Source organism: Microtus oregoni, unplaced genomic scaffold (genome assembly GCF_018167655.1).
Source record: "Microtus oregoni isolate MIOR12 unplaced genomic scaffold, Mior012 000006F_ref0000085, whole genome shotgun sequence".
NCBI lineage: Eukaryota > Metazoa > Chordata > Mammalia > Rodentia > Cricetidae > Microtus > Microtus oregoni.
The window spans coordinates 46141305-46166232 of record NW_024543065.1 but is presented as its reverse complement, the minus strand read 5'-3'; the positions used below and the strand labels follow the sequence as shown (position 1 = coordinate 46166232).

At 42.3% G+C, this 24928-nt stretch overlaps 1 protein-coding gene across 1 annotated transcript in view; it reads left to right on the top strand.

Moving 5' to 3' along the window:
• Positions 1–1144: 1144 nt before the first annotated feature.
• Positions 1145–24928, top strand: part of LOC121449894 (vomeronasal type-2 receptor 26-like) — a 26860-nt gene continuing 3076 nt past the window's right edge. Inside the window, exons 1-7 of the mRNA XM_041654556.1 lie at positions 1145–1161; positions 6931–7104; positions 10873–11164; positions 13420–14217; positions 16213–16422; positions 19317–19440; positions 22225–23161. Of these exons, the coding sequence (XP_041510490.1) occupies positions 1145–1161; positions 6931–7104; positions 10873–11164; positions 13420–14217; positions 16213–16422; positions 19317–19440; positions 22225–23161 (2552 nt within the window). The remainder of the gene's footprint in view (positions 1162–6930; positions 7105–10872; positions 11165–13419; positions 14218–16212; positions 16423–19316; positions 19441–22224; positions 23162–24928) is intronic.

Genomic DNA, 24928 nt, shown 5'->3' with positions numbered 1-24928 from the left:
CTACCTGTGATTCCAGCTCTAGGGGAACCAATACCTATGGTCTCTGTGTGCACCTGCTCTCAAGTGCCCTTTTTGTGCAAATATGTTTAATTAAAAATAACTTGAAAAACCTGTAAGACCCCATTAATATGCTACAGGTCACTAAATTTTCATCTCTCTCTATTATTTGGAATAGGTTCTTTACACATCAACCAGGCTGGCTTCAAACTTGTAGCAGTCCTCCTGTTTGCTGAGATTTTAAGTGTGCTTCCACACCTGGAGAATTACAAAAATGTAAATGGATGAATTGAACATTATGTGAATTATGTCTCAATAAAGCTTTTATTAAAAATAATTATTCATTGATTTCAAAGTGTGATGTTCCTTTATATTATGCTTTTAAATTATGATTCCTAATAAAAGATTAAACTATTGGAAGTGGATGGTAGATAAGTATAGGCTTAAATATCAGTAAACGGGAGTATTCCACATTTATTGAAAGTTATGGCCATCATGGGTATACCTGCATAGACAGACAATGGTCCAACATATGTATCTATGAAAATCAAATGTTTTTTTGCTTATTATAATAAAGAGCATATTACAGGTATATCAAATATTCCTACAGATTAGGCAGTTATAGAAAGGTCAAATGATACTACAAAGGATATCCTGAATAAACAGAAAGGGATGGAAAATATCACCCAAAATAAATTGCATAATGCTTTATTAACCTTGAATTTTCTTAACGATAATGAGAAAGAAATAACAGCATTGTTGTTGAATAATGGAAAAAACTTCTAAAATGCATCAACCAGTATATTTCAATGATGTGTTGTCCTCACAATGGAAACCAGGAGATGTGCTACGTTGGAAAAGGGATTTCACTTTTGTTTCCACAGGAGAAGAAAAACTGTGAATACCATCAAAATTAATAAAGATTCACTTTGAAAAGGAGAAGCCTCTTTTAAATAAGAAATGACAGCTCATCCACAACCGTGTCAATCATACACGTGGTAAGAAAAGCTCATAAGGGTTAGGACAGGGTTCTGCTCTTGTCTTTACAGGAAAATACACATCATCAAAAATTTAAGAGACCATGGATCTTTGAATGCTGACAGAAGGAAAAATAACTATCCACTAAGGAGCATCTCTAAAATGGAATATGGTCTATGAATTCAGGTACTGGTTACACTTATATTTACACATACACGCATGCGCGCGCACACACACGTTAATATATTCAGCTCATTTTGGAGTTGGACAATGGCTCTGTACTTCCTTAAATCAAAGCTTGTTGTTAAAAAGAACATTCAGAGTTTCTGTTTTATTTATTTGTTCATAATTTATGCATGTGTTGGAGGAGGGCCCGCTTATTTGTCCTGGCTGCCCAGCTATCTTAACCCTGAAATAATCATAGAGAAATTGTATTAATTAAAACACCGCTTGGCCCATTATCTCTCTCTTGTTATTGGCTAACTCTTACATCTTAATTTAAGCCATTTCTATTAATCTGTAAGTCATCACGAGGTCGTGATCTACTAGCAAAGTTTCAGCATGTCTATCTCTGGTGGTGGCTCCATAGTGTCTCTCTCTCTGTGCCTTCCTTCTCCCAGCATTCCGTTTAGTTTTCCACGTCTAGCTCTGTTCCCCTACAGCTCTGCTATAGGCCCAAAGCAGTTCCTTTATTAACCAATGAAAGCAACACATAGACAGAAGGACCTCTTACATCATTTCCCCTTTTCTGTTTAAACAAAAATGAAGGCTTTATATCAAAACAGGTATCAAGTAAGAACTACAGTTACAATATTTATATCTACTTTATCTTTATTATAAATAAGGAAAACTATAACTATAAATTCTTCAACTCCATCAAAGACTCCAGAAGGATAGAATATTACCTAAGTAATTAGGAAGTGCATTGTAAGCAACTTCCAAAACTCTAGAATTGACAAAGACATCTCACTGCCTGTACAGTTACTCAAAGTTCTTCTGTACTTTTGGGGCATCAGTCTTCAGCCCATAGGCCCATCGTATCTGGTGGACTTTTCCATGAAGCAGGAAATTCCAGACAGTTCAGTCATTTTCTTCTGTGTCCTGCAGAATGTCTCGCAGACTATTTCATGAAACAATAACCCCGAAGGATCATCTCACCTTTAGGTAACTTCAGCAGTCATTTCTCTGTGAGTCTTGCATGTCCAGTGAAGCAATCCAGGCAAGAGCAGTTTCTTGCCCAACTGGCTAACCAACTACATAAGGAGACTCTTCAATGCCCATCATCCTTTGAAGTAGCTTGGTGCTGCCAGGAGAAGATGTGTCTCAGCATCATGGAAAGTCTTAAGTTCTTAAACATTTTAAATGCCATATTCTGAAGGTCTCTGAAAGATTTGAAGAATACCTGTCCATCTGAAATACATCATTGAACATCTAGAAAATCTAACTAACGACTACAATCTTGACTATTATAGATAATTATCTATTAACCTAAATGAACTATATAATTTCAATATTTTAATCAAGAGCAGAAATACACATGTACATATAACAATATAGACCTTAAATTTGTATCAATAAATCAAGATCTATACCAATGCAAATCTCTATGGCAGTGTGTGCATGTTTCTGTCCATGTTTTTGGAGATGCAAGTGTCAAGGCACTATGTAGAGTTCAGAGAATAAGTTTCAAAAGTCAGTTCTCTCCTCCAATCATGTGGGAGGGACTTGGTGATTTAACTAAAGTCATTAGGTTGCCTTTACCTGCTAAGAGGATGAGCCATCCTTTAGACTCTATTTTTGACTTCATATGGGGATTATGATTGTGTTGGAAATTTTTTTTAACTTTTTTTTATTGAGAAAAGGAAAAAAAAACAAATTTCCTCCTCCTCCCAGCCTCCCATTTCCCTCCCCCTCCCCCCACCCCTCTCCCCCTCCTCCCACCCTTCTCCCCCTCCCCCCACTCCTCTCCCCCTCCCTCTCCAGCCCAAAGAGCAGTCAGGGTTCCCTGCCCTGTGGTAAGTCCTAGGTCCTCCCCCCTCCATCCATTTCTAGGAAGGTGAACATCCAAACTGGCTAGGCTCCCACAAAGTCAGCACATTACGTAGGTTCAAAACCCCGTGCCTTTGTCCTTGGGTTCTCATCAGCCCTCATTGTTTGCCATGCTCAGAGAGTCCAGTTTTATCCCATGATTTTTCAGTCACAGTCCAGCTGGCCTTGGTGAGCTCCCAATAGATCAGCTCCACTGTCTCAGTGGGTGGGTGCTCCCCTCGTGGTCCCGACTTCTTTGCTCATGTTCTCCCTCCTTCTGCTCCTCATTGGGACCTTGGGAGCTCAGTCCAGTGCTCCAGTGTGGGTCTCTGTCTCTGTCTCCATCCATCACTAGATGAAGGTTCTATGATGATATGCAAGATATTCGTCAGTATTGCTCTAGGATAGGGTCATTTCCGGTTCCCTATCCTCAGCTGCCCAAGGAACTAACTGGGGACCTCGGCTTGGGCATCTGGGAGCCACTCTAGGTTCAAGTCTCTTGCCAACCCTAAGGTGGCTCCCTTAACTAAGAATTGTGCTTCCGTGCTCCCCTATCCAACCTTCCTTTATCCCAATCCACCTTTTCCCCCAAGTTCCCCCCATTCTCCCCTTCTCCCTTTTCTCTCCTCATCTCCCCTTACCCCCATCCCACCCCACCCCCAAGATCTCAATTTTCTCCCCGGCAATTTTGTCTACTTCCCATAGCCAAAAGGACAACTATATGCTTTTCCTTTGGTTCACCTTCTTACTTAGCTTCTTTGGGATCACCAATTGCAGACTCTGTGACCCTTGTTTATGGCTAGAAACCAATTATGAGTGAGCACATCCCATATTCATCTTTTTGGGTCTGGGTTACCTCACTCAGGATAGTGTTTTCTATTTCCATCCATTTGCATGCAAAATTCGCGAAGTCATTGTTTTTTACCGCAGCGTAGTACTCTAATGTGTAGATATTCCACACTTTCTTCATTCATTCTTCCATTGAAGGGCATCTAGGTTGTTTCCAGGTTCTGGCTATTACAAATAATACTGCTATGAACATAGTTGAACAAATGCTTTTGTCATATGATAGGGCATCTCTTGGGTATATTCCCAAGAGTGGTATTGCTGGGTCCAGGGGTAGGTTGATCCCGAATTTCCTGAGAAACAGAAACACCGATTTCCAAAGTGGTTGCACAAGATTGCATTCCCACCAGCAATGGATGAGGGTACCCCTTCCTCGACAGCCTCTCCAGCAAAGGCTATCATTGGAGTTTTTTATTTTAGCCATTCTGACAGGTGTAAGATGATATCTCAAAGTTGTTTTGATTTGCATTTCCCTGATTGCTAAGGAGGTTGAGCATGACCGTAAGTGTCTTTTGGCCATTTGAACTTCCTCTGCTGAGAATTCTCTGTTCAGTTCAGTGCCCCATTTTTTAGTTGGGTTAATTAGCATTTTAAAGTCTAGTTTCCTGAGTTCTCTATATATTTTGGAGATCAGACCTTTGTCTGTTGCGGGGTTGGTGAAGATCTTCTCCCAGTCAGTAGGTTGCCTTTTTGTCTTGGTGACAGTGTCCTTTGCTTTATAGAAGCTTCTCAGTTTTAGTAGGTCCCATTTATTCAATGTTGCCCTTAAAGTCTGTGCTGTTGGGGTTACACATAGGAAGCGATCTCCTGTGCCCATCTCCTGTAGGGTACTTCCCACTTTCTCTTCTATCAGGTTCAATGTGTTCTGACTGATAGTAAGGTCTTTAATCCATTTGGACTTGAGTTTTGTGCACGGTGATAGATATGGGTCTATTTTCATTCTTCTACAGGTTGACCTCCAGTTATGCCAGCACCGTTTGTTAAAAATGCTTTCTTTCTTCCATTGTATACTTTTAGCTCCTTTATCGAAAATGAGGTGTTCATAGGTTTGTGGGATAAAATCCGGGTCTTCTATATGATTCCGTTGGTCGACTTCTCTGTTTTTATGCCAGTACCTCACTGTTTTCATTACTGTAGCTCTGTAATAGAGTTTGAAGTCAGGGATGGTAATGCCTCCAGAAGATCCTTTATTGTATAGGATTGTTTTGGCTATCCTGGTTTTTTTGTTTTTCCATATAAAGTTGATTATTGTCCTCTCCAGATCTATGAAGAATTTTGATGGGATCTTGATGGGGATTGCACTGAATCTATAAATTGCCTTTGGTAGAATTGCCATTTTTACTATGATGATCCTCCCAATCCAAGAGCAAGGGAGGTCCTTCCATTTTTTGGTATCCACTTCAATTTCTTTCTTCAATGCCTTAAAGTTCTTGTCAAATAGATCTTTCACTTCCTTGGTTAGATTTACCCCAAGATATTTTATGCTGTTTGTGGCTATCGTGAATGGTGACGCTTCTCTGATTTCCCTCTCTGCTTCCATATCCTTTGTGTATAAGAGGGCGACTGATTTTTTGGAGTTGATCTTGTATCCTGCCACATTACTAAAGCTGTTTATCAGCTGTAAAAGTTCTTTGGTGGAGTTTTGGGGGTCGCTTATGTACACTATCATATCATCTGCAAATAACGAAAGTTTAACTTCTTCCTTTCCAATTCGAATCCCCTTGATCCCCTTATGTTGTCTTATTGCTATTGCTAGAACTTCAAGTACTATATTGAAGAGGTATGGCGAGAGTGGACAGCCTTGTCGTGTTCCTGATTTAGGTGGGATGGCTTTGAGTTTCTCTCTATTTAATTTGATGTCAGCTGTCGGCTTGCTGTATATAGCTTTTATTATATTTAGGTATGACCCTTTTATCCCTAATCTCTCCAGTACTTTTATCATAAAGGGGTGTTGAATTTTGTCAAATGCTTTTTCAGCATCTAATGAAACAATCATATGGTTTTTTTCTTTCAGTTTATTTATATGCTGGATTACATTGATAGATTTTCGTATGTTGAACCAGCCCTGCATCCCTGGGATGAAGCCTACTTGATCATAATGGATAATTTTCCTAATGTGTTCTTGGATTCGGTTTATTTATCTGTTGAACTAACACTTTAGAATTTGTCTCCTTACTTGAATATGTCTATTTTGTATGTATATAGTGTGCATGTGTGTGTATGCATACACACAGGTGTATGTCATAATTTCCATGTTGAGTCAGAGGATAAGTGCATAGAGTTGATTCTCTCCTTCTAACTTTATGCTGATTTTTGGGATCACACATAGGCCATCAGGCTAGTGTATCAAGTGCATTTACCTGAAAACAACCTTGGCATCCTTGGAATATGTTTTCAAATGATCGACAAATAGGCTCAGTACCTTGGGAAGATGAGTAATGGCTCTACAAAGACATGGATATTGTTTTCTGGTGTTTGGTTGTGTGTATTTCCAAATTGTGCTAGTTAAACTTTTCTGAAAATTCCTTAAGGAATAGCAAAGACCACCCAGAACATGGATTGGTGGATCAACACAGTGGAGACACATGGAGGGTCTATGCAGGGGCTATAGAGTGTGAACAATTTTTTAAATATTTCACTTCAGCTACTGGGCTGTTTGCTTCTTGTACTCACCTGGGATTTCTCTACCAAACATTGTCCTGAGCACAGCTGCTCCTGGGCTTGCAAGTCCCTCAGGAGACAATCAGACCCATTGCTGCCCTTCCTGTAGTCTGCAAATGATGCACAGAACTGTGACCGTGAATGCAAAGAGAAAACTCAGGAGGAGGAGATAAAACTTTTAATGACTCTGGGATTTAGTGGTCACCCACATCCATCATGTCGTGATCAATATTCTCCTCACAGCCTGCAAAGCTAGAATTCCCAGTGTGGTCTTAGCCTCAGGTCCTTGATCAAGAGCTTCCTCACAGATAAAAAACCCCCTTTACTGCTAGCCACTGCTCCATATGAGGCTGTCCTGTCACTGATTGCCTGGTGCCCAGCAGGCATGTGGCTGTGTATTCTCTTTCCTGTTGTTTTTAGCTGTGTCTCTGTGTCTGCTTTTTCCTCACCAAGAGCCTGGCTTTTACCAAGGCAGAGGCGTCACTTTGACCGTCCTGGGGATGTAATGGTGGGGGGCAGCTTCTCCATCTTTGATCTCTCTATTGGAACCCTGTCTGACTTCACTGTCCCACCATCTGGACTGCTGACTTCAGAGTAAGTGTTAGATGTGGAATGGGAGTCTCTGAAACCCAGAAGAAGCTTTACAAGGTTGTGTGAAGCCTTGGATAGGGGTTGATTCTCAGAGTCCCAGATAGATGGCCACCACGTATCTCTGTGTATCCATGCAGAAGCTCTGTTGCTCTCCTTTTACATCACCTCTGTCTGTCTGTCCTTGTTGTTTGTACTGGACTGAAGTATGGGTGCTCATGTAGTGGGTGTAATGTCTGCCCTCCGTAGGCCAGGTGGGGCTTCTTGATTCTTCTGTATATCCAAGGTTCTTAAAATAGTGTCTATGTAGGTGTGTTTGCTGAATGGATTAATGTGTAAATAATAGATTTTCATCAATTACCAGCCTCTGTGATTCCTCTGTGTTGTATTCCTTTTGCTTGTTATTTTTTTCTAAGCATCATGGAGTCTCGAATTCACTAGGTAGTCAAAGATGAGCTTGAGTTTCTGTTAATCATACTTCTACCTTCTGAGTGCTGAGACAGTGGGGCCGCATCACCACGTTCAGTCTATGGTCCTGGAGATCAAACTTAAGAAGTGAGCCATATCCACAATCCCACTTTAGGATATTTTCATTTCAGCTTTTGCAATACGATGTTTCTCCATGTAGTTTACAAACCAAGCTTCTTGGTTATTTATTTATATATTTTTTAAAGATTTATTTTTTGTTTGTTTATTATGTATACAGTGTTCTGCCTGCATATATGCCTCTATGCCAGAAGAGAGCACCAGATCTCATTTTAGATGGTTATGAACCACCCTGAGGTTGTTGGAAATTGGACTCATGACCTCTGGAAGAGCAGCCAGTGTTCTTAATGTCTGAGCCATCTCTCTAGCCCCAATTATTTATTTTTTTAAATATTTATATTTAGCTTTATTTGTTTTTAATTGCTGCCATGACTGAGCATAGGGCATATGGCTGTACTCCCACCATGCAGGAAGCTGAGGCAGGAGTATTATTAATTCCAGGCAAGATTGGGGTATATGATGAGATCTGAGTCAAAAACAGTTGTTAAGTTTTTTTTTTTAAAGTAACATCCATCTCTTTTTATTCAGCCACAAACAGAAGAGAGTTTCATTACTGATTTTTTTACATTTGCCATTACTCTTTTCTTTTGAGATTGTATTGCACTTTGTGTTCAGGCTAGTCTGGAACTCCTTGTGTAGTTCAAGCTAGCCCTCAAACACAGGACTGTAGGCACGAGCCAACACATTGGCCACATTGGCTTGTCCTTGAGTTTTTTTTTTTTTTTGAGAGAGAGAGGCTTTTACTGTGTAGATGAGGCTAGCCTAGAACTCACTATCTTCCTGAGTGCTGGAATCATAACTGTATGCCACCATACCTGGATCCCATGTTATTTTTTAAGCCAATGAATAATAATTGTATGTACGTATTGGGTACATTGCATTACATATTATAGAATTTTAATCTAATTACATATTATAGAATGATTTATCAAGCTCACCCCACTCACAAATCCATCATTGTGTATACTTAATTTTTGGTGATGTGAATGTTTATAATCTACCATGGGAGGCAGAGACAGGAGAATCTGAAAGTGAAGGTCTTAATGAAGTGTCTGCTGTGCAAGCATTAAGACCTGAGTTTGATTCCCAAAACCCTCATGAAAGCCTGGAATTTTGAGCATCTGTAACTCTGGTTAGGAACAGAGAGACAGGCAGAGCCCTAAAGGTCACTGACCACTCAGCCTATCTGAATGGATGAGGTCCAGGTTCAGTTAGATGACATGTCTCAAAAAATAAGGTGAAGAGGGGCCAGTGAGTTGCCTTATGGGGGAAAGTGCTTGGCATGCAAGCCTGATGGACGACCTGGCCCTTCCTGGAACCCATATAAAGGTGGAAGGAGAGAATTGACTCACAAAGTTGTTTCTTGACCTCCATGTGTTCTAGCTTGTGTGAGTATACAGACATACCACATACACACATGAACACAGGATAATGTTTTTTTTAAAGGTGGAGAAGGTATTATGAAAGATATCCTGATAATCCACCAGTCTTCACCTTGTAAGGGGAAACACCCATGCACACAAATACAACACCACACACACACACACACACACACACACACGAAGACGCACACACATGAACACTCACACATACACACACAGAACACGCTTAAAGACAGTACTAGTTGTCAGCTTCTGGCTTATACACACACATACACATCCATTGAAAATTCATCATCATTCTTGGTTATATAGTGAGTGTGAGATCAGACTGGGGGACAAGGAGACTCTGCCTCAAAACAAAGCAAATCTACTCTCAACATTAATTCTGAACAATTTAATTAACATAAATAACGTCAGCTGGATATGGTGACACTTTGTTTTAATTCCAGTACTGAAGAGGCAGAGGCAGGAAGATACCTTTGAATTCCAGACCAACAAAGGCCATAAAGAGATTCTTTGTCTGAACATCCCCATGTATCTATCTGTATCCTTATATCTATATATTTGTCTATATCTATATATCTACAGCTATATCTATCTATCTATCTATCTATCTATCTATCTATCTATCTAGTCCTCTACTCCTTCCAATGCTTCCCGTAAGCCCTTCTTTTCTCTCAATTTTATGGCCTTTTATTCTTTAATTATTATTGCTTAAACATGCAAGCCAATATATTAATACATAAATGAGACCTGTTGAGTCCATTTAGTGTTACTTGTATATGTATGCTTAACATTTTATTGCATTTGATCTTTGCTGATTTCATATGTTTACATAGTGCATTTGTTTAATTCTCAACCCCAGCATCTCTTACCTTCCTTTTACCACTGACCTTCCCTCCTCCATCTTACGGGACTCTTTCCCACATTTATGCCTTTTTGTTTTGTTAGCCATTGATTCTTTTTCACTTTTATTTTTTTTTTTTGAGACAGGTTTTCTCTGTGTAGCCCTGGCAGTTCTGGAACTCACTCTGTGGTCCAGGCTATCCTCCAATTCGTAAAGATTTGCTTGCCTGTGCCTCCCCAGTTCTGAGATGAAAGGCATGTGCTGTGCTCACCCAGATATGACCCCCTGAAATTAACCAAGGCTGTCTGTGTGGCTGCAGGCTTGGAACTGTACAATGGAGTTTTGGGGTTCATCAGTTGGGTATGTGTCTAAAGACAATGAGTATCTTTTCTCCAGATTACATCCATTGCCAATAGTTCAGCAGGGAAGAGGAGGGCCACACAAGGAATTTTCCAATGCATGATTGGCTGCTGGCAGGCTCAGATGTCTGCATCAAGTCCTGAAGACAGTATTTCACATCTCCTCTCCCTGTCTTCTGGCTCTTACTATGAGCAATTCTGAAATAGATGTTAGTTACTGTTAATTCTAAGCAAGTTTACTGTGCAATAGATTTTTCTTTGCTTACATGAGAAAGGGCCTCTCTATGTAGCTCCTGGTACTTGGGTCTGTCTCTGTAATCCATGCTGGTCTCCACCTCTCAAAGATCCATGTGCTCTACCTCCAGAGAGCTATTAAACTATTAAACAAGTGTGCCACCACACCCAGCTAATTCAATAGATCTTCAGTTATCCATTCTGTCTTCTGAAACTGTCCCCTCTGGTTACTGGCTCCACATTCCCTCTGGCTCCCCTTTGAGTATTCTGAAGTGTGCTCCTCTGCACATCTATGTAGAAATACCTGTGGAGATGTTGTTCTACCTGTATCTCTCAAGTCCCTGTGTTTATTCGTGTTCAGTTTACCCCATCATGAAGGATAAACGTGGGCTTCTCTTTCCCTCAGCGTTTCCAAGTGGGGCTACCGCGTGGCCCAGAGTTTCGTCTTTGCCATTGAGGAGATTAATAGGAGTGATCACTTGTTGCCCAATTTGACTCTGGGCTTCTCCATTCGAAACTCTGGGGACTCAGTGCATGGAGCCGTCCACGAGACAATGAGCTTTCTCTCGAGGCAGGAGGAACCCATCCCCAACTATACCTGCCAGCATGGCTCTCCTCAGGCTGCTCTGGTTGGGGACACACGGTCATCCCTGTCTGTCTCCATGGCCAGACTTCTGGGGCTGTACAAGTTTCCTCAGGTGAGTTACTCAAGCCTTCTTCCTTCATGAATGTAGTGCAGTCCCTTAATGATGATAGAGAAACAGATGGTGATGGCCACAGGCGTGAGCAGCTCTGCTGTGGAGCCAGGCTCCCTGCAAGTATTCTCCATGTGCAACATGGTTCCCGTTTATATACAGATAAAGATAGTTTAGAGAGAACTAACATCCCTCTCAGTGAGGTATTGAAAATTTTTTTATTTCAAAATATATCTTTACAGAGTTTTTTTTATTTTTATTAATGTATATGAGTATGTACATTCTTATATATATTATAGATGTGCTACACATTTGTGGTACATATCTACAAATATAGTCATATGAAACATACATCTTTCATATATATATACATACACACACGCATGCATGAACTACATGCCTGGTGCCAATGGACATTCAGAAAAGGTCATTGGCTTCCCTAGAAGTGGAGTTACAGATTTTTTTTAGCTGCCACGAGGGTGCTGGGGTTTGAACCCAGCTCCTCTGACAGAACAGCAAGTACTGTTAACCACTGCACCACCTCTTTAGCCCTGTGTGTGTGTGTGTTTGTGTGTGAATGTGTGTGCATGTGAAACCAGTGCAATGGTGTCCATTTGCAGGTCAGAAGATAAATTTAGTGTGTCAGTTCTTTTCTTCTACTTTTTTGATTTTGGGGCTTAAACTCAGGTTATCAGACTGGTGGCCAATACCTTTACCTGGGGAGACATCTTTCCAGCTCCTAAAGAAATGTTATTTTATTTGTTTTTTAAATAAGCTGATCAGTAATTTTGCTTGGCTGTAGGTTCTTGGAATTTCAATCTAGGCAATTGGGCTCATGCCACTTGCACCCAGATACCCTTTGCTTATGTAACCCAGACATTAGCATCATTCCCACAATGGAGGCTGTGTTTGACAATTATCTCTTTAGTATATTGTTTTAAGAGGTGACTTGAGGATAATTTATGCATTTAAGGTTAGCACTTCAGTGACTTTTATCTTAGGATGAGTACCTCAGTTGATTTGAGAACATTTTTCATTCTCTTGCGAAAATGCATTCTCCTGAATCCCATTGGTACCTCAGCATAGGAATATCATCATTCCTATGCTGAGGCAACCTATGAAATATGTCTGATCTTTACATATGTACCCCCCCCCACACACGCACATGCACATGCACACACCACCTGTTTTAAAAAAATAACAACCTATCCTCAAGATCCAGTAATACCACTTTTGGGTATATATCCAAAGGATGCTCAATTATGCCACAAGGACATGTGCTCAACTATGTTCATAGCAGCTTTGTTTGTCATAGCCAGAACCTAGAAACAACCTAAATGCCCCTCAACCAAAGAGTGGGTAAGGAAAATGTGGTACATTTATACATTTACACAGCAGAAAAAAAATAATGACATCTTGAATTTTGCAGGAAAATGGATGGAGCTAGAAAACATCATTTTGAATGAGGTAACCCAGACACAGAAAGACAATTAATCACATGTACTCACTCATAGGTAGTTTGTAAACATAAAGCAAAGAAAACCAGCCTACAAACCACAATCCCAGAGAATTTAGACAACAATGAGGACCCTAAGAGAGACATACATAGATCCAATTTACATGGGAAGTAGAAAAAGACAAGATCTCCTGAGTAAATTGGGAGCATGGGGACCTTGGGAGAGGGTTGAATTGAAGGGGGAGGCAGGGAGGGGAGCAGAGAAAAATGTAGAGCTCAATAAAAGAAAAAAATAGCAACCTAACAGTTTTGTGCAAAGCACACAGTCACACACCTTGCTGAAGCACAGGAATGAAGTATTACAGGACAGGTGAAGGACAGATGCTGAGAGGAGAGCAGGTAAAGTTATGGTTCTGGGTTCATTCCAGAAGTCATCAGGCTGTAGAACCAACACAGTTCACAAGGCAGGATGCTCAAGTTCTTTCCTGAAAATTATGTTTTAATATTTAATGTGTGTGTGTGTGTGTTTGTCTGTCTGTATGTCTGTGTGAGTCTATGCTACAGATGCAGGAGGAAGCCAGATGAAGGTATCAGATTTCCTTGACTCGGAGTTGTAAGGAGATGTGACCCCTCTGCTGTGTGTGCTAGGACTTGAACTTGGGTCTTCTACAAGAAGAACAAGGGCTCTGAACTGCTGAGCCATGTCTCAAGCCTCCTCCTTCCCAGCTTTAAACCAGATCATCAGCCTATGCATAAGTCCTAGTCTCAGTCACCCTTCTATTGCCTGGCTCTTCCTTGACAGGTCAGTTATGCATCCTCACTACCCAGCCTCAGTGACAAGATCCAGTTCCCATCTTTCCTTCGGACCGTGACTAGTGACCTCACATCTTGCCGTGCAGTGACCCGGCTGATCATTCACTTTCAGTGGTCCTGGGTGATCATTCTGGCCCATGATGATGACTTTGGAGAGCAGGCCAGCTCTCTGGCCAATCAGGAGCTGAGTCCAGCTGGTGTGTGCATTGAGTTCACCCTCCATGTCCCTTCCCATGAGTCCATGGGGAAGATTGGAGAGATTGTCCAGAAGATGCAGAAATGCACAGCCAGGGTTGTTCTGGTTTTCCTAAGTAATTCTAATTTCCAGCTCATTCTTCATGGCCTACTGGGTGCCTCTGTCTCAGGGCAGGTCTGGGTCAGCAAGGACACTCTGCACATGGCACTTGCCCTCTCTATTCCAGGCATTTCCCAGGTATTGTATGGCACATTTGGCCTTTTGCTTCATAGCAGCAGGGCAATTGGCTTCCCAGAGTTCCTTGCTCACCTGCGCCCCAGCCGGACTCCAGAAGACATGTTTATAAAGAAGTTTTGGGAGTTCACCTTTGATTGCACATGGCCCCACCAGAGCAGCACAGTGACAGAGGGTGTCCAGCTGTGCTCAGGGAATGAGAGTCTGATAAACAAGCAGTATCCTTTCCCAGAAGTGAGTAAAATTGATGCTGCTTACCCAGCGGTCTACAGCATTGCCCATGCCCTGCAAGACGTGATAACCAGTGGACAGCAATATGGGAAAAGTACAGACTCCCAGGACTTCCAGCCCTGGCAGGTGAGAGAGACATGTGCAGAGCGGGTGATTTAGGACTGCTTGGGGAAGAGGACATTCATTCTCACTAGGCTGAAGAAAAGCTGGCTATTTGCTTCAGCAAGGATGCCTCCTATTTGCAACTGAGGGGCATCTTAGAAGGAACAATGGAACAAGGATTCCATGCAATGTGTGAATCTCAGATGAATCCAGTCCTTATAAGGTTGCTTGTCTTAGCAAATAAAGGATGCCTAGTAAAATAAAAATACCTGAGAATAGTAAATAGAATTATTTTAGTGTCTTTACATTGAACGTTAATACAGTGGCTGATTTTTAGTATAGGCATACTACAAATCATAATTTCAGAGAGATATCAAATTCATTTGTCCTCTTTTGGATGTGTGATGCTTGTCTATGGTCACATGTGCATGGGCATGCAGGTATATGTGGTGGGGTGTGCACTCATGTGTACGTACATGTGGGAAAGTCAGAGAATGATATGAGAAATCGTCGTCCTATCACTCTTCAACCTTATTAGTTAGGGCAGGGTCTCTCATTCAATCACAGAGCTTGTTGATGTGGCTAGAATTGCTGGCCAGCTTGCTCTGGGCACCTCCTGTCTTCACCTTCTTAGGCTGTAACTACATGCATGCTGTCACACCCACCTAACATTTAGGTGGGTTCCAGGTATCTGAAGTCCAAACCTCAAACTTTTATTGCATGTGTTTTTCAATCACTGATCCAACTCCCAAATCCTTACTTATCATTCTTTTTTAAAATATTAGTGATAAATTCATGTACATATAATGCATTTTGGTTTTCTTGGCACAAGCCTGCCTATCTATCTATCTATCTATCTATCTATCTATCTATCTATCCATCTATCTATCTTCTCAAATCCATTCAGGATAGTATACGCCTAGATATGTAAGTGGACCCGTGGAAGAAATGCGGCTCACTAGTGAGGTAACTAGTGAGAGTGGTGGCCAAGGAGGGGGTATGTTTTTATTACTTGCTCTATGATGACCTGAGTCTCTACTGTGTGTCTGGTGAATGCTCATTTGGTTGTCAACCACATGCATAGTGATTATTGTTGCCTCTTTGGCTGAGAATGACAGATTACAAATTACACAAGATCTGACTTGGTGGTTCACGCCTGTCATGCCAACATACAGGAGGCTGAGGCCATAAAATCCTGAATTCAAGGCCAACCAGGACTATACAGCACGAAAAAAATGACTGTGGTTATAACAGTGTGTGCATTCTATGAAGAGGATAGAAAGTAGACGGAGTGAGGAGTGGGTGAAAGAAGGAAAATTTTCACCTTGTGTGGAAATATCTGAGTTTCAGACAAGAGGATGAGAAGTCTCATAATGGGAAAAAGTGCAGACAGCAGGGACAGCACGTGTCAAGACCCTAGAATGCAGACAAGTAGCAGAGTCACAGAGGTGGACTGGTGAACTGTGGGAGACTGGTTAGAGTTGGTGGGCAGTTTAGGTGGCCTGGGACCAGTCTGTGGAATTCTTACTAGAGTTTGGAATCTGCTGAGTGTAATGAGAAGACTGAGGACAACAGTGCACAGCCAAATGAGACTCTGGAGCAGGAATCACATTGTCATGTTTGGGGATTTAATTTTAAGGCTGCTGAGATGGCTCAGTGGGTAAAGATATTTTCCCCCAAGCATAAGTTGCATTCCTAAGTCCCACATGGCAGCACAAGGAGAGAATATTCCTGAGAATTGTTCTCTAATTCTATCGTGTGAGCTGGATACACAGACAGCACAGTATTAGGTTTAAAAATTATCTGGATTAAAGATTATACACTGTTAATTGTTAAGCCTAATCATATTTGTGATTCCCTGAAAATATCACAGGTCCTTTATTTTCCTCATGCCTAATGGTGCCTAATGTCTTTGGTTGAAATGACTCCGTCTCGTTGCAGAGGTGAATTGTATGTTGCATTTTAGACAAAATCCTGAGCTGGTCCTTGTCAGTGAACAATATCTCCCTTCCTTGTCAGCTGCTTTATGCTCTGCGGAAGGTGCACTTCAAGACTCCTGACGGAATCGAGATTATGTTTGATGGAAATGGAGATTTGGTGTCAATATTTGATATTCTCCAAGGGCAGAAGACCCCTGAGGGTGTATTCCACTTGGTCCATGTAGGAATGATAGACCCTCAAGTCTCTTCGGGGAACAAAATGATGGTCCATTTGAAGGAGGAAATCCAAGTGAGTTGCCTGAATGCAGAGATGACTCCTGGTCTAGTGTGTTAAAGTCACAGGGAAATTCCAAGTCCAGGGGTCTTCATTGCTCCGGGTTCATGACGTTGATGCGGCTCTGATTGGGTCAGTCAGTTATAACTGGCTATGCTGTTTATCTCATTAGCGATCTTTCTCTGAATGATATTGATTCACCAGCAAAAAGGAAGATATAAAAGGTGGGGTTGGGAGATGGCTCAGTGTTTAAAGTGTTTTGTATGCAAGTACAAGAACCAAACTTTGGATCTTCAGAACACTTATACATGCTGAGTGGGCAGTGGGTCTCACCTATAATTTCATCTCTGGAAGATGGAAACAAGGAGATGCCCACAGAAACCTGACAAGTAAGACTAGCTGTATCAGTGAACTCTGGGTTTTACTTTGAGCCTCTGCCTCAATGAACATAGTGGAAAAGCAATTGAGGATGATTCCCAGCATTAACCTTGGGCCTCCACATGTGCTTGTTTATACATGAACACAAGTCCACATAGATGCACAAATGCATGCATACATATTTACACCATTAACATTGGGGAAAAGAATCTATCAGATTCACAAATAGAATGAGAATCTGCACTTGGTGCTGCCTTTGGCAGTATTTTCACAGCATCTGTGTTCAGGTTATTCTCTGAGAAGAAGACAGTGAGTGACACACTCAAACAGCTGGGAAGTGGGCTTGATAAACATTCAGTTTACTTGCTAAGTTAGTTTATTTCCCCCTCCATCACAAATACCTGAGAGCAAGTTTCAGGTCAGGAAAAGTTGTTAATGCCTCGTGGCTTGAGACGTCCAATTTAAGATGTATCCATTGCTTTGGGTGTGTGTGGTTGGTCACGAATGGCAGCAGGCAGCATGCCTGTGTGGTGAAAGAGGTTGTTCAGTTAATGGGCCAAAGGAGTGGGGAGGTGAGGAGCTAGATAGATAGGTAACCAAGTTACACTGTATGAGTACATGGTCCCAGGACCCACTCCCCCATCTAGGTCCCACGTCCTATTTATAATATCTGTAATAATTCATCCAATTATGATTCCATTGAGAAATCAGTCCATTGATTTGGTCAGAGGCGTCAAGACCCAATCATACTTCAAAAACCTACCATCTGGTAACTCATGGTCCAAAACATGAGACTTTGGGAACATTTGAGATTCAAACCATGACATTTATTAACAAAATTAGGAACAGTGTTGACATAGGTATGTCTATGTATGGAGTCTGGTACATAGAAATGGCTCAGCTCCTTGTCCTGTGCCAGTGAAGATAGAGTCCTCTCCTCTGCAACTTTGTCTAAGTTTTGTTCTGGTGGCCTCTCCAGTCAATGGTGGCTTTAAATTTTTCTACATGAGAATGCGGTTCCCATTCTTGGATTTCTGAAGCAGAAATGACACATGCTAAATGTTCATATGATTCTTTTGAAGAATCTTTCAATGGTCTTGATCTGGGTGGGAAGTTTCTGCTGTCTTCTTTTGTGGTAGAGATGTCAGCACCCCACACTTTGTGATCTTTGTGATCCTTGCCTGGACCTAGAGTTTTGCTATGAGAAATTGAGTCATCCTTGGCAGGTCCAAGGTAAATAAGAGGACTACCACGTGTGCTGTGAAGGTGTGTGTGTGTGTGTGTGTGTGTGTGTGTGTGTGTGTGTATGTGTGTGTGCATGCATATAGTTTGACTTTTCTTTGGTCTGCTAGCCATAGATAAAGACATGGAGGCTTATTAATTATCAATGGTTGGACTTAGCTTATGCATTTCCTCAATTATCTCTTATAACAAATTAGCCCATCTATATTAATCTATGTTCTGTCATGTGGCTTGTCACCTATGCTCCATAACATACGTCTGACTGCCTCAGTGTCTCACTGGCATCTCTTCTGCAGCTAGATTCTAACCCTGAGTTCCTGTCTTCTACTGGAAGTTCAGCCTAACCTCTCTGGCCTACCTATTGTCTGTTCAGCTTTTTATCAAGTCAAACACAGTGACATAACTTCACATTTGTAAATAAATATCCTACAACATCTCTCTCTCTGTCTTCCTTTCTGTCTTCCTTTCTCTGTCTCTGTCCCTCTCTCTGTTTCTGTCTCTCTGTGTCAAAGGCATAAGTACCTAATTTTTCTCTTAATGAATCTCAAATATACTTTATTATTAGAGTAGAAGTGAAAAACATAAGGGCAGCTAAATTGTAAACCTCAACAACTTCACAGAGGGAAATGAAGAAAAGGAAGAGAGAGACACCCATGTTTTCTGAGTTAGGCATGGAGGTTTGCAGGCATTCACAGGTTTTGGGACATTCTGAGAAAGAAAGAGAAAGCCATGACCATCAAGGAAATTATGGCCAGGCTATGGACTTGTGTAATGTCTGCCAATAGTTACAATTATTTTCCTTTTATTTTGCCTATTTGGATGTTTCCCTGCATGTGTATTTGTGTGCTGTGTATGCCTTGTGTCTGTACATGACAGAATAGGGCATGAGTACCTTTGGAACTGTAATTACAGTGTGAGCTCCTCTATCAGTGCTGGGAATTGAATTTTGCTCTTTTGGGAGAGCAGCCTGTGTTCTTAACCACTGAGCCTTCTGTCCTGCCCGCATATATTCAATTGTTGATAGAGGAGCCCCACAGAGTCTGGAAAGACAACAATCATACTGTTTATCTGTGATTTTGAATGCCTCAACCATGGCATCCTGATGTAGCCCTTCCTTATTACACTCAAAAGTACATCTCTAGTCTGGCATCTGCTCTGGTAGACATGTTTTCTGAAAGGCAACTCATTTAGTGGGCTGAGAGGGAACTCTCCTGTTCTGGTTCTTAGGGTGAGGTCAAGCATCTGTATCCCTAAAGAGTCACCAGTGACACTATGCTCACTGTTACTAGGTGCCCACCTCTGTCTGCAGTGAAAGCTGCCTTCCAGGATTCAGCCAAGTGCCCAGGCTGGGAGCACCTCAATGCTGTTTTGATTGCAGTCCCTGCCCCGAGGGACAGTTTGCAGACAAAAAAGGTAAGGGCATGTGGATCTGGAATCTGAGGGACCAAAGGGAATTTTGAGCCTCCTGTGTTTCTCCACTGTCTTAGTTACCGTCACACTGCTCTGAAGAGACACTATGACCAAGGCAGCTTCTTATGGTTTCAGAGGGTGAGTCCATGACCATCATGGAAGGATGCATGGTGCCAGGCAGTAGCTGAGGGTTTCCATTCTGATCTACAGGCAGTAGGCAGGCAGAGAGGTGGAGAGTGGGCCAGGTGTGTGAGTCTGAACTTTCAAAGGACACCCACAGTGACACTCCTCATCCAGCAACGCTATTCCTACCAATCCATTCCCAACAACCCACCAATTAACCAAACATTCAAATATATGAGACTATGGGACTATTCTCAGTCAAACCATTACACCCATCTATCCACTGGATGCAAAGACTTTGCTTTTCTGTGGTACACCAGTCAGAACACTGCTCTTATAGTTGTTCTTAAGTAAATGCTTTATTGAGACAGTCAAGTGCTTGAACCGTAATTGGACTGTGGACAAGAATCAGGCATAAGCTACTTCCACAAGCTTCTAATGGTCCAATGAAGAACCTTTTGCTGAAACTGATGAATTCCACCTGCTTTATAAACTGCATGGAAGTGGAAATACATGTAGATGTTCTTTAGTGATTTCCTTCCTTGTCTGTATTAGTGGTGTTCATCCTAGATGTTGAATGGCAGCCGAACACCACATCCCATACTGTCTGAGATGCAGAAGTTATTCCTTTACCATTCTGAAAGCTGGAAATGCAAAACCAAGCTATTCTCCAGGTTGGTGTTGTATGAGGGCTCACTTTTCCCCTAGCAGAGCCATCCCCTCACTGTGTGCTCTCATTTCAACTCCTGGTGTGTGTGTGTTCCCTCTCTTTTTGGTTTGTTATTTGTTTTTGAGAAAGGGTTGACCGTGTAGTCCAGGGTGCTTGGAAATCACAGCGATACCAGTTTGTCCCCACATTGAGAGAAACCCATCTGCTTCTGCCCCTCAAGTGCTGAGATTAAAGTTATGTGCAGCCACATCCAGCTCCAGCTCCCCATTCTTATTAGGATAGGAGCCTTGTTCGAATTAGGCTCTACCCTGTTGAATTAATTTTACATGTGTTAGAAAATCTCCAGTTTAGTTATGGCAAAATACAGTGACACTTTGAGGTTCCAAGTAACAGGACTTGACAAGATGAATTTTGTGGACACCACTTAGTCTAAAACATTTGTTAATATGACCAGTTACTGATACTACTGGAAAAATCAAACATTAAAACTCATATAAGAGATCAGGTGTGGTGGCACAGTCCTTTAATCCCAGCACCCAGGAGATAGAGACAGAAGGATCTTGGAGATTGTGTCTGATCAGTGTAGTCAACTCAGTGATCTCCAGGTTCAATAAAAGATTTAGTCTCAAAAACTATGATCATGCTGATGGGAGCTCACCAACTCTAGTTGGACAGGGAAGGAACCAGTATAGGTCCAAACTAGTCCCTCTGATTGAGGGTGACAGTTGTATGGCTGGGGCAGACTTCAGGGCCACTGGCAGTGACACCAGGATTTATCCCTGCTGCTTGTCCTGGGTTTTTGGAAACCCATTCTCTTAGGATGGATTCATTCCTTGATCTACATAGATATAGTAGGGAGGGCCTTGGACTTTCCCCAAAGCAATTGCCCTCTCTGAGGAGTGGATGGGGGGTGCAGGGGTTGGTGGGAGGGTTGGGAAGAGGGAAGGGAGTGGGAACTGGGATTGGTATGCAAAGTGAAAAGAGACAGTTTGTTTTCTTTTAAAAATAAAATAAAGTATAAAAAAAGAGAAGGAAGAAAAAATATTCTTCTGCTGGAGAGGAGATGCAGCAGTTAGGAGCACCTATATGGGATCTCACAGCCATCTGTAACTCCAGTTTCAGGGATCCAATGCCCTCTTCTGACTTCTGTAGGAACAAGGCACGTGCATGATTTCCATATATATGTACAGAAAAATACTCAACAAGAAAAATAAAATAAATAATCCCAAAAAGAGTTGTTGAGACTAGTGAGATGGCTCATCAGTTAAAGCAGTCACTGTCAGCCCTGACGGCCTGAGTTTGGCTCTTGAGACCCACATGGTGGAAGGAGAGCACCACACTGGTGACAGTTTTCCTTACCTTCAGGTGCACACCAAGGCATGCCTTAGCCCACAACACATACACACAGGACATGTACAAGTGTGCAAGGCACGCCTTAGCCCACAACACATAAACACAGCACATGTACAAGTGTGCAAGGCACGCCTTAGCCCACACAACACATACACACACCACATGAACAAATAAATTTCATTAGGAAAATAAGGTGTGAGTAATGAGTAAGAGACTATCTGATCACCTCTGGTTCCAACAAGCACTTACAACCACAATCATACATGTATGCACACACAAAGCGGCACACACGGAAACTCACATAGGTTAGGTATAGTGGTGCAGGCCTATAATGACAGCACTTGAGAAGTTGTGGAAGGAGGCTTAGGAGTTCATGGCCACCCTCTGCTACTCAGCCTGAGTTCCATGTGACACTAAAGACAGAAACAGAAACCCTCACATAAGACAGACACAGAAATGCAGCTTTTTCCTTTGTGCCTATGCCTCTAATATCACCTATCCCAGCCCTGGTCACTAAGAATAATTCATAAATCCATGACTTGATGGAAAGGCTGTAAGGGCAGGGAGTGCTTGGGGCGCCTTCCTTCCGAGCTGGTGCAGTTGGCACAGTGTTGCAGAAATGGTGTCTGTGTCTCCCGTAGACATGAAGAGATGTCTCCTGTGCCCAAAGGAGCAGTACACGAGCCACACCAGAGACCGCTGCCTGCCCAGGACAGAGATCTTCCTGGCCTTTGAGGAACCTCTGGGATTCATTCTGGCTTTGGTGGCACTCTTCCTGGCTGGTCTGGCTGTCCTGGTTCTGGGAGTGTTCCTGAAGCACAGGGACACCCCTGTGGTCAGGGCCAACAACAGAACCCTCAGCTACTTCCTGCTGATCTCCCTTTCCCTCTGTGCCCTGTGTGCCTTGCTGTTCCTTGGCCGCCCCAGTGTCCCCACATGCCTCCTGCGCCAGACGACCTTTGCTGTGGTGTTCACGGTGGCCGTCTCCTCTGTTCTGGCCAAGACTCTCACAGTGGTCCTGGCCTTCAGGGTCACCAGGCCAGGGGCCAGGATCCAGGTGTGCCTGAGCCCTGGGGCTTCCACCTCAGTGGTCCTCATTGCTTCCTTCATGCAGGTTGTTCTTTGTGGGGTCTGGTTGGCCACCTCCCCACCATTCCCAGACAAGGATATGGTCTCGGAGCCCCAGCACATTGTCATCCAGTGCCAGGAGGGCTCTGGCACCATCTTCTTCTGTGTGCTGGGCTACTTGGGGTTCCTGGCAGGGGGTACCTTCTCTGTGGCTTTTCTGGCCAGGGGCCTACCAGATGTCTTCAATGAGACTAAGTTCCTGGCCTTTAGCATGCTGCTCTTCTGCAGTGTCTGGACAGCGTTCCTGCCCCTGTACCACAGTGCCCGGGGCAAGTCCACTGTGGCTGTAGAGATCTTCTCCATCCTGGCCTCCACAGCTGGCCTTCTGGGTGGCATCTTCATCCCCAAGTGTTACATCATCTTGCTGAGACCAGAGAGGAACACGCCTGCCTGGCTAAGGCAAGGCTACCAGGCACAGGAAGATAGGCAGAGTGAGATGCTCCAGAGAAGGTGTTTCTCCAGATCCACATCACCTGCCTTGATGATCTAGTCCTCGGTGGAGTCACTGGTACCTTCATATGGTTTTTGCTACTGGTTTTGTATGGATTCATAGTGTTTAAAAGACAGATCAAAATAAAAGTGAGACATTACAAAACAGTCATGACAATCATTTGATATGGTCACATAGATGGTTATTTACTATTCTCTATATATTGTTAAAATTTATCAAAATTTAGAAATTTTGAAAAGGTGAGCTAGCAAGATTGTTCAGTGTGTACAAATGCTTGCCGTGATACTTTGTGCTATAACAAATAAAGCTGTCTGAAGATCAGAGTGTGGATCTAGCCGCTAGTTATCCATAGAGACCAGGCAGTGGTGACTCATACCTTTCAACCCAGCACTCAGGAGGCAGAGGCAGATGGATCTCTGTGAGTTTAAATCCATCATGGGTTCCACAAGATTGATGCAATATAAAAGAGAAACAAAGCCAGGCAGTGGTGGCTCATACCTTTAATCTCAGTACTTGGGAGTCACACACCTTTAATCCCAACACTAGAGAGGTGGAGACAGGAAGGGATATGGCTTGTTTGAGAGAGGAATATAAAAGGCAGGAGGAGATAGGAGCTCAGTGAATTCAGTGTGAGGATTCCTAGAAAGAGGATCGCCCATTCAGTCTAGGGATTTGGGAGAAGTAAGAACTAGTGGCTCACTGCTCTGCTTCTCTGATTTTTCAGCATTTGCCTTTTTTTCTGACTCTGGCTTTTACTTATTTTTTTGTATGAATATTCCATAACAATACAGCTTTTTTAGTGATTTTTTTTAAATTCATTCATTTATTTAAGGATTTCTGCCTCCTCCCCGCCACCGCCTCCCATTCCCCCCCCCTCCCCAATCAAGTCCCCCTACCTCATCAGCTCGAAGAGCAATCAGGGTTCCCTGACCTGTGGGAAGCCCAAGGACCGCCCACCTCTATCCAGGTCTATTAAGGTGAGCATCCAAACTGCCTAGGCTCCCTCAAAGTCTGGCTTTTACTTATTAAGAACAATTGAATTGAAGCTACAAACAGTTACCATTAAACATGGCAAGCTGGGCTTGTTACACAGGACTCAGATGTTGGAAGGAGAGAACTGACATCACTAAGTTGTTGTATGGCTGCTGCTTGGTCACTGAAGTACACATGAGACACACACACACACACACACACACACACACACACAATTTAAATGCGAAAGTGTGAAAAGCATAATGAGGTGATGCTGATGTCAAGGGTTGGTAAGATATGAGGAATTGGCAGGTAGATCATTCATCTCTCCTCTTTATTTTGAGAGAGGCAGTACTGGGGATTGACCTTTTCATCAACAGTTCCATCAGAGACTTAGCTTGTAATTTAACAATCTCAGTCTTAGATATGTACCCAAGAGAATAAAAAAGTCTGCCAAGGCTGTAAATGAATCTTCAGAGAAGCATTGCGTGTACTAAAAGTTAAAACAATCTGAATGCTTATTGTTATTGAGTGGTTGGTATGGCTTACTCATCACTAGGACATTGTTTTTCAATAAGTAGTAAATATAAAAAGAAATAGAATGCTGCTTAATACGTGGTTAAACATTTAGAATGTTAAGAGATCCAGACAATGAAAGTAATATATTTTAATACTCCATTATATGAAATACCATGAACGATTAAATTTATAGAGACATATATATGACTCATGGTTTCTTGAGTTTTCTTGAGGGAAAATTGGAGATTAGGAGTGTAGACTAAAGTGTTGAGTAT